The 10,774-nt window shown below is 29.5% G+C and overlaps 1 protein-coding gene across 1 annotated transcript; it reads left to right on the forward strand.

Annotated features, from left to right (window-relative positions):
- Positions 1 to 6,015: 6,015 nt before the first annotated feature.
- LOC133819567 (galactokinase) lies at positions 6,016 to 10,069 on the forward strand. The gene is made up of 13 exons (XM_062252849.1): positions 6,016 to 6,263; positions 6,381 to 6,565; positions 6,663 to 6,709; positions 7,042 to 7,136; positions 7,284 to 7,366; positions 7,512 to 7,580; positions 8,129 to 8,314; positions 8,642 to 8,776; positions 8,917 to 9,051; positions 9,203 to 9,273; positions 9,372 to 9,449; positions 9,605 to 9,746; positions 9,854 to 10,069. The coding sequence occupies exons 1-13, from the start codon at positions 6,101 to 6,103 to the stop codon at positions 9,962 to 9,964; spliced, it is 1,500 nt and encodes a 499-aa protein (XP_062108833.1). The 5' UTR covers positions 6,016 to 6,100; the 3' UTR covers positions 9,965 to 10,069.
- Positions 10,070 to 10,774: the final 705 nt, after the last annotated feature.

Genomic DNA, 10,774 nt, shown 5'->3' on the forward strand with positions numbered 1-10,774 from the left:
AACTTAAACATGCTCGTAAGCAGTTAATAACATATTACTAGATCATAATAAGCATGCCTATCAGTAATAATCTTACTCGTGCATGCATAACAATCATATACATGACTACAGTGTCATATGGGACCAATTGCCCTGGATAAATGATCAATGAATCATATCGGGGCCCAATGCCCAAAATACATGATTATGGAATCATATTGGCTCAACACCCTAGGAATATGGGACTAATGAGTCACCCTAGGGCCTTTTGCCCTGTCCTCTGTATAGCCAGCCTTGGAGCTGAACTAGCATACTTGACGCTAAGTTTTCTCTGACCAATAGATCGGGCAAGCGTATGATGGGCTCTTGGTTAGGCTAAACTATATGGACCAGCGCTCCTCGCTATGGCTATGCTTGACTAATATGTCAATGTCTTACGACCAGCATTCAGCGTGCTAATGCCATCCTTGACTAATAAGTCAATGCTTTACAACCAGCACTGACCGTGTTAATGCCGTCCTTGACTAATATGTCAATGCTAGGATATGGGGCTAATAAGTCACCCTGGGTCCCTTAGCCCTATCCTCTGTATAAGTGTACCTAGTGCTGATCAGCACTACACGTGCTAATGCCGCCCTTGACTAATAAGTCAGTGCTTTATGACCAGCACTCAACGTGCTAAGGCCATCCGTGACTAATAAGTTAATGCTGGGGCCCAACCCTAGGATATGGGACTAATAAGTCACCCCGAGGCCCATTGCTCTATCCTCTGTATAACTAGCTTTGGAGCTGATCCAGCGTACCTGGCGCTGAGTTTTCCCCGACCAATAGATCGGTAAAGCGTATGATGTGCTTCTAGTTAATGTTGGTGAAATAGATAATAAGTGCAAGTGTACACTATCAACAAGTAATAAGGTGATAAGAACTCAATATCGTATCCATAAGGATTGTTTTTAAGCTTAAAATTGTGAAATTAAAGTCTAGCAAAATGATTAAAAATAAAAGAACCAAACTCAAATTAAATTGGAAGTTGTTTTTTTTATGCAATTAAAAATAACTAACAGCTGAATTTAAAGTCTAAATTAATGGAATGAAATATGAAAATTAGTTGATAATGAAATGGTAAGCTAGGATAATTAATTCCCCCTATTATGCAATTACTGGAAACAATGCTATGAAAATGCTGTGGCACATTGACAGTTTACTAATCAAGAATTTTAATCAAACCATAAGTTTCCGTCGAAATCAAATGGGTTTAATTCTCTAATTAAATTACTTATGTCTAAGCCAATTTAGTTTCAAGAATTTCATATCAAGCATCAATTCTATTAGACTATGCAAGGCAAAGATATATGTCTATACCCTTACACAATTAAAATAAAAGAAATTAATCTTGCACCATTCAAGTCTTTTGTCCAATAATTATAATCATTTTCAGCAATCTCAACTATTTCAATCATTTACTAAAGGTGATCAAGCAATAGTAAATATTAAACATGAAAATTACTTGAATAAATAAACCTCAATTAGCATTAAGCATCAATAGCAAAGTTCCACAATTGCATAATAAAGTTTATTAATTATCCTAACTTTAAGATAATTAGTTCATAGCTTCAAACACAAAATAACCCAACTTATAATCATCCATAACTCAAAATAAAATGCAAGAGAGAATTAAGATCTAAGAGAAGGGGAAGAAAGCAAGCCAAAAATATTGTGGAGTGTCCCCCAAATAGTCATTCTCTTTTTGTCTTCCTCCTTAGAATGATCTCTCCTTCTTTTTTCTTCACATTAATGGTTGCCAAAAAATATAGATCTCTTCAATATGCACTAGGCAACTAGTATATTTTTTTTTCTTCCCTCAGTCGTATATCACTCCAGCAAGAAAGAAGACTCCCAATACATTTAGGTCATCTCCTCCTTTTGGGTCACGTGGGCCTCTTCTTCTTTTTTTTTTCTTCTGTTTTTTTATCTTTTAATTCATTTTGTCTTCTTTACCACAGATGGACCCAAAATATAACTAAAGCCCACATATTCTTTTATCAATTAATTTCAGCCAAATTAAGACAATTACAACAAATGAGTTAAAGACCATAAATTTGAAACTTCACACGTAGACCCTCAAAATAGAGCATCTGCCAGGATGTGATGCTGCAGCAATGCCACAACATTCCTCAAATTCCGATTCCACTTCACACTTCAATTATTTCTCATATTGCTCCAAACTCAAAAACCATCTATCAAGATAATGAACCAACATTTTTTTAGAGATTTTCCCAGCATTACTATACTATTTAATATTATCCTACTTTAATTAATATTTAATGGAAACACCATAAAACTACTACAAAACATCACAAATCACTCTTCCTTGGTAAAAAAATATAAGTTTAAAAACATAAAAATAACTCTAATTCCTAGAGTTATCAAATAAGTATAACCATAACGACCGGGACGTTGAATCTTATCAAACTGGGTAGTAAGATCGATCCCGAGCCCTTAGGTTTAAGTTTCCAAGACTAAAAACCCACTTTGGCCAAAGTTGACCTTTTGGGTCGCGGCTTGCTCAAGATCAAGGGCTAATCCCCTTAGGTATTTTTTCTATATTTATAAAATAAATTAATTGTTTTTAAAAATTTATTCAGTGAATTTACATAAATCACCTCTTAGTTAATATTAAAATGGCATAAATGCTCTAATTCAAAAAAAAAAATATCATATTGTTTATTATTATTATCTAAATTTTATGTTTTTTTTAAATAATATATAATTTGCTTATGTGTATTGAAATATATCTAATTTTGAACAAATTAACGTGTTTAATTAATTTAACCAAGAAAATGTCAACTTTTTTATTATTATCATATAGAATCTATATATATATATATATAATGAGAGCTTCAAGGAGATGATGTGGCACTCTAAAATTACTCCAAACTATTTTTTCTATTTTCTCATTTAATCTAATTTTTTTATTCATTTTTATTAATAAAGGGATGATGTGTTATTTTAAAATTACTCCAAACTATTTTTTCTATTTTCTCCTTTAATCTAATTTTTTATTTTTTTATTTTCTCCTTTAATCTAATTTTTTAATTTTTTTATTAATAATTATTTAAACTTTATTTTTTTAGATATTTAAATAAGATATTTTTTTAATTAAATACCTAATAAACTAACAATCTATATATATATATAAATGAGAGCTTCAAGGAGATGATGTGGCACTCTAAAATTACTCCAAACTATTTTTTCTATTTTCTCATTTAATCTAATTTTTTTATTCATTTTTATTAATAAGGGGATGATGTGTTATTTTAAAATTACTCCAAACTATTTTTTCTATTTTCTCCTTTAATCTATTTTTTTATTTTTTTATTTTCTCCTTTAATCTAATTTTTTATTTTTTTTATTAATAATTATTTAAACTTTATTTTTTTAGATATTTAAATAAGATATTTTTTTAATTAAATACCTAATAAACTAACAAAAACTACATTAAACGTTATTTTTTTAGATATTTAAATAAGATATTTTTTGAATTAAATACATAATGAACTAACAAAAAATAAAATAATAAAAAAACCTACAAATATATACTATAGTATACTAATAAAATAACATGACACTCTAAAATTACTCCATACTATTTTTTCTATTTTCTCCTTTAATCTAATTTTTTTATTCATTTTTATTAATAAGGGGATGATGTGTCATTTTAAAATTACTCCAAACTATTTTTTCTATTTTCTCCTTTAATCTAATTTTTTATTAATAATTATTTAAACTTTATTTTTTTAGATATTTAAATAAGATATTTTTTTAATTAAATACCTAATAAACTAACAAAAACTACATTAAACGTTATTTTTTTAGATATTTAAATAAGATATTTTTTGAATTAAATACACAGTGAACTAACAAAAAATAAAATAATAAAAAAACCTACAAATATATACTACATAGTATACTAATAAAATAACATGGCACTCTAAAATTACTCCAAACTATTTTTTCTATTTTCTCCTTTAATCTAATTTTTTTATTCATTTTTATTAATAAGGGGATGATGTGTCATTTTAAAATTACTCCAAACTATTTTTTCTATTTTCTCCTTTAATCTAATTTTTTATTTTTTTTTATTAATAATTATTTAAACTTTATTTTTTTAGATATTTAAATAAGATATTTTTTTAATTAAATACATAATAAACTACGTTAAACGTTATTTTTTTAGATATTTAAATAAGATATTTTTTGAATTAAATACATAGTGAACTAACAAAAAAATAAAATAATAAAAAAACCTACAAATATATACTACATAGTATACTAATAAAATAGCATGACACTCTAAAATTACTCCAAACTATTTTTTCTATTTTCTCCTTTAATCTAAATTTTTTATTCATTTTTATTAATAGGGGATGATGTGTCATTTTAAAATTACTCCAAACTATTTTTTCTATTTTCTCCTTTAATCTAATTTTTTATTTTTTTTATTAATAATTATTTAAACTTTATTTTTTTAGATATTTAAATAAGATATATTTTTAATTAAATACCTAATAAACTAACAAAAACTACATTAAACGTTATTTTTTTAGATATTTAAATAAGATATTTTTTGAATTAAATACATAATGAACTAACAAAAAATAAAATAATAAAAAAACCTACAAATATATACTACATAGTATACTAATAAAATAACATCTTTGAAGCGGTTTATAAAAGATTATCCAAACGAGTAATCAACATTTTGATAAAACACAAGGTCCACGAGTTAATTTTAAAAAATAAAGGGTCCAAACAGGTAATCGGCTAAAATACAAAGTTCAAAATGGTGTGAATCCTTAAGTAAAACATAAATTATATATATTTATATAATTTACTTTCTTTAAAGAAATTTTAACACTTTGAATAAATACATAGTCCAAAGGTTAATTTTTAAAAATAAATAGTCAAAATAAGTAATCGACCAAAGTATAGTGTTCAGATAACCAATCTATTTATTCATATTTTTAACATCTTGACAAAACTTGAATTCCACAAGTTAATTTTTAAAAATAAAGACCCCAACGAGTAATCGGCTAAAATACAATGTTCAAAATGATGTGAACTCTTACAAAAAAAACATAAATTATATATAATTTAATTTTTATAAAGAATTTTTAACCTTTTGAATAAATATATGGTCCAAATGTTAATTTATAAAAATAAAGGGTCAAAACGGATAATCGGCCAAAATACAATCCTCAAATAATCGATCTATCCAATCCTATATTTAACCTTTTAACAAAACACGAGTTCTAAAAGTTAATTTTTAAAAATAAAAGATTCAAACGGGTAATTGCCCAAAATAAATCTTACACAAAACATAAATTTCCATATACATAATTTAGACTTTTTATAAAAAAAAAAATCACACAAAGCGTATAATAATGATAATAATAATAATAAAAAAATGCACACGTACAACAAATTTTTTTAACTTTGTTTTCAGTACTTTAATTATTTAGAATTTTTCAAAAACTTGCAAGAGATTTGATATACAATGGACACCATTATGAAAACAAAAATGTATTCAATACGCCATCACGTGTCCATATAAGGAACATGTTGTACGAGTAGGGTGAAAAATAATCCATGTCGTAGCATTCTCCTAAAAGTATTTTAAAATATGTATATTTTTTAATAATTACAAAAGACTGCGCGAAAAGCGGTTTTTTTTTCTAGTTATTATATAATAATAAAAAATTATATGCGAGTCCATCCTATCTCGTACGTGTAACTTATCCGAATCTAATCAATTCAATTATTAGTGCAACATCATTATTGAAAGCCAAGAAGGCCTTATTCTATAAAACTAACCTTTTTCATAATCCACTTTTAATATATATATATATAATCTTTATTAATTAGTGCACGCATATTTATATACATATATATTTTTAAAATATTTAATATATATTTTTAAAATAAAAAAAATGACAGATTGTGAGCGAGTTTAGTGAAAATTTTAGATATAAAAACAGAATTGTTTGTTATATTTTTTCGGCTTTGGCTTCGACTTATTTATTCAGATATCAGAGAAAGAGTCATCTTGGGAATTGAATCAATGGCGAAACATGAAGAGCTTCCGATTCCAGTTTACTCATCTTTGGAGCCTGTTTATGGCGATGGATCTCAACTCGAAGAAGCTCAGCTTCGATTTGACCATTTCAAGGCTAAGTTTCTTCATCTCTTTGGTCATCCTCCTCATGTCTTCGCTCGTTCTCCAGGTTTCTCTCTCTCTCTAAATAAATATATATATAAATATATATTATGTGTGTGTGTGTAAATGAATTTGGAAAACTAGTTTTTGATGATAATTGGTTGATTATTGTTTGAGAGCGCAGGGAGAGTGAATTTGATCGGAGAACATATTGATTACGAGGGGTACTCGGTGTTGCCCATGGCGATTAGGCAAGACACTATTATCGCAATTCGAAGGCGCGATGCTGGTGAGACTGAGAAGCTTTTAAGAATAGCCAATGTCAATGATAAGTACCAACTTTGTACTTACCCTGCTGATCCGAACCAGGTAATTATACATCTGTATATAGGTATATCTATTGGCGAATTATGAGTGTATCTGGATTATTAGTATTTTTATTATTAACAAAATGTTTCTTGTGCAGGAAATTGACTTGAAAAATCATAGATGGGGCCACTATTTCATTTGCGGGTAAGGCTTTTGAGAAAGGCCCATTCTCATTGTTACTCTTGTATGAGTTGATGGTGCGCCTAACTAACAAGGAAATGAGTCTTGTGGTACATTTTGATTTTAATTGAATGGTTTATTGGATCTAATTAATGGACACTTAGAATGGTTGTTGTTGTGGATGAAACTGATGGTTGTGGTCCAATTACATAGTTCTGTATAAACCCAACAGTGTTTAGCCAACCAAGCCCACATAATTTTCTAAGTGGCAAGAATAATTGGAAAATTAGTTTCGAACTTATAACTGCTTAATTAACTTTTGAGTGCTACAGAAACTTATAATCTTTGTTCTTCAGGTACAAAGGATACTATGAATTTGCTAAGTCAAAGGGTATAAAAGTTGATGAGCCAGTTGGACTTGATATTCTTGTTGACGGAACAGTTCCCACAGGTGCTGTTTCATTCATCTCACTACCGAGATGTCAATCTTTTTGTTCTCAATTGTAGTTGTTTTTTTCATTTAAAGGATAAAAACAATAAGAGATAATCATATGTTAAAAATAAAATCTTACGATTGTGAGTTTATGTTTTCATATAGGCTCTGGGTTATCAAGCTCTGCAGCATTTGTTTGCTCTGCCACCATTGCTATTATGGCTGCTTTTGATGTGAACTTTCCAAAGGTACGGTATTTCCACTAATTTTTCTACGGGTAGATACTATCTGGTTTTTCATTTGTCTTACAGTAATCCTTTAAGCTGAGGCACATTTAATTGACAGTCTTTTCATGACCATTTCTATTGCTAACAAAATATAATTGGTTAACAGAAAGAAATTGCACAACTTACTTGTGAATGTGAACGACACATTGGAACACAGTCTGGTGGGATGGATCAGGTAATTTATATTTACAGCCACAGACATGCACAATGCAATGGCTTTCATTAGTTCGTGTGTGTTGAAATAATGACCTGTAAAATTGCTGCAATTACTTAACTATTCTTCATGAGTTTTAATGATCAATTGACTTTGGCCGTTTGGTATAGAACCATCTGATGCAACCGGAGCTTTAGCATTGAATACTAAGGCTGTTGTGTGATGGCTGAGTTAGGATTGATCATTCTTGTCCTTTGGTGCCAATTCAGTTTCTTTTTGAACCATCTAGTTTGTATCCGATATTTAGTTTAAATGTTAACCTAAAATAGAGTGAAATGCTGGACGTTAAACCTGGCCAAAGCATGCAACTCTACAATCAAATGAAAAAATATTGTGAATCTGAGATGATTGTGAACTAATATTTCCGTCGAGGCTTTGGTTTTTCTATGCATCTATCGTCAATTACTTGCCATAGTGCTACTTATATTGTAACCATGATAGACAGTAGACCATGTGCTAGGATATTCACAATTCATAAGCCTGAATTGCTTCATTGCTTCATTTGACAGGCAATATCTGTCATGGCCAAAACTGGGTTTGCAGAGCTTATTGATTTCAACCCTATTCGTGCCACGGATGTGCAATTGCCAGCTGGTGGAACTTTTGTTATCGCCCATTCTTTGGCAGAATCTCAGAAAGCTGTCACTGCTGCTACAAATTACAATAACAGGGTTGTTGAGTGTCGGTTGGCTGCTGTAAGTTTCATATACCTGTGTAAAGAATAATGTTTCAAGCAATTCAAAATGCGCTGTCTGTGTAAAAGTTAATCTGGAAGCTGTGGAAAGAATGAGCATTTAGGTGCAACTTGTTAGAGTTAAAATTAAAAAAAAAAAAGTTTTTAATTATCAAAGCTAAGCTAAACTTTTATCTAGTACTTATCTTTATTTTCTCCATGACTGCATGCTTCCGTTTGGAGATATGTATGTCTCTCTTTCAGCTGGTTTTTTCAACTCAAAGGGCAAACAATTTTTATTTCAAGATAAGTTTGAATTGATACTGTTGATTTTGACACATCTCTTCAGATTGTGCTAGGTATAAAGCTGGGGATGAAACCACAAGAAGCAATATCAAATGTCAAAACCCTTTCTGATGTTGAGGGATTATCTGTGGCGTTTGCTGGTAATCATGGTTCATCAGATCCTGTCCTGGCCGTCAAGGTACTATTGAATATATTCTCATTCATCATTATGAATTTGTCATTTTTCGGTGATATATATGTAGTTTCTAATTTGTTCAATGCGGTACTATTGAGCTATGTTGTTTGCTTTCCTTATCCATTATTTTTCTTCATTTTAAGGAATATTTGAAAGAGGATCCTTACACAGCTGAAGAAATAGAACAAATTACCGAGGAAAATCTAGCATCAATTTTTAAAAATTCTCCATCTTCTTTGGATGTGATAAAGGCTGCAACACACTTCAAGTTACATCAGGTGAATAGTCACAAAGATAATGAAATACATCTGTTCTTGTCTGTCATATATATATATTTTCTCTATGACATGTATATCCAGTCATTGGTAAGTCTTATCAGTCTCTTCCAGTTCAAATAAACTCATTAACTTAAGGAACTTTCTTTATTAGAGAGCATCCCATGTGTACTCTGAAGCCAAGCGAGTCCATGCTTTCAAGGACACAGTGTATTCAAATTTAAGGTATATACCTAACCAGTGGAAAGAAGTTATTGATTTTTAGTTCCCATCTTTACAATTAATATTTCTTTCTATGGTAACAATAACAACTGTTGTTTCAGTGAAGAGGACATACTGAAAAAGCTAGGTGATCTTATGAACGAGAGCCACCATAGCTGCAGTGTTCAATACGAGTGCAGGTACCAATATAGTACTATTAGATGTCTAGGACTGGAAAAGCAAATCAAAAAGTGGTTATTGTTATTATTATCAATTAACACAGTTTGTAGATATAATAAATTTCGGTTGCATTTGTTTGTATTTTTTATTTTTTTTTTGGTTTTTGTGTAATTAGCTGCCCGGAGTTGGAAGAACTTGTGGGTATTTGTCGTGAATATGGTGCTCTTGGGGCAAGGCTTACAGGAGCTGGATGGGGAGGTTGTGCAGTTGCTTTGGTGAGAGAGAATATTGTCCCACAATTTATTCTCAACTTAAAGGTCAGTACTAAAGTTTTCAAATAGTTCTTGTTCTTGTGTGTGTGTGTGTGTAAATATATATATATATATATATATATAAACTTAAAATGTTTGTATGTATGTATCAGGAACACTTCTACCAATCTAGGATTGAGAAAGGGGTGATCAATAATAATGATCTTGGTCTCTATGTGTTTGCTTCCAAGCCCTCAAGTGGTGCTGCTATTTTCAAGTTTTAATCCTTGTTTTGATATCAACTAAATTTATTTACTATCTTATGTGATTCAACACAATTTTAATTTATAAATAAATGCATCTCTTGTCTATATCAGGAGATTTATGAAGTGTAAATTTTGAACTGCTTGCATCACCTTATCGAAAAATACCACACACGAAAGATCCTTTAGCCAATTAATAATGTAATTTTGTAAGCGTTAAAAAATGTTTTAAGTATTGAAAAATATATAATTATGAGAAATTGGTGAGAATCACTTCTTTTTTTTAAGTGATTTTGCAGCTTACTTTAGATAACTTTTTGAAAATTGCCTTGGTCTAAAAATTCAATTGTTTAAAATTTTTGACTAATTTTTTAACTGATTTGTGTAAATTATAATTTACAACAAATTATTAAAATTAAACTAGAATGCAAAATAATTTTGAAATATAGGCTATTTTTTCCGGGAATCCATAATTAATTGATCAAATATTAGAAAGCATAGATTTGTAGTTTTTTTTTTTGGGTAAAGCTACGGAAAATTTTCCATTTGTCTAGTATAAATATCAATTTAAACAGAATAAAGGTAGTGGGCTGTTGGTGTTGGCCCACCATAGTGGATTTTAAGTAGAGAAAGCCCACGTGGTTTTGCACTTTGATATGTAAACAAACGAAAAGCTAGTGAGTAGTCAGGGGTCCATGCATTATGTAATAATATCGAAAGCGGTCCCATTTTATTCCTTTGAATCAGGTCATATTATGTTATTTAGGATTTTTTTCAATTGAATTATGAGCTATCCATTATCTGATCTTCTGAACTATTTACATGTTGTAA

The sequence above is a fragment of the Humulus lupulus genome, chromosome 2 (assembly GCF_963169125.1).
Source record: "Humulus lupulus chromosome 2, drHumLupu1.1, whole genome shotgun sequence".
In the NCBI taxonomy this organism is placed as follows: domain Eukaryota; kingdom Viridiplantae; phylum Streptophyta; class Magnoliopsida; order Rosales; family Cannabaceae; genus Humulus; species Humulus lupulus.

Bases quoted from the DNA above. Each gene is read 5' to 3' on its own strand.
- LOC133819567 (XM_062252849.1), top strand. From the start codon at position 6,101: ATGGCGAAACATGAAGAGCTTCCGATTCCAGTTTACTCATCTTTGGAG. The intron at 6,264-6,380 runs GTTTCTCTCTCT...TTGAGAGCGCAG, and splicing joins TGTCTTCGCTCGTTCTCCAG to GGAGAGTGAATTTGATCGGA. The intron at 9,052-9,202 runs GTGAATAGTCAC...TTTCTTTATTAG, and splicing joins CACACTTCAAGTTACATCAG to AGAGCATCCCATGTGTACTC.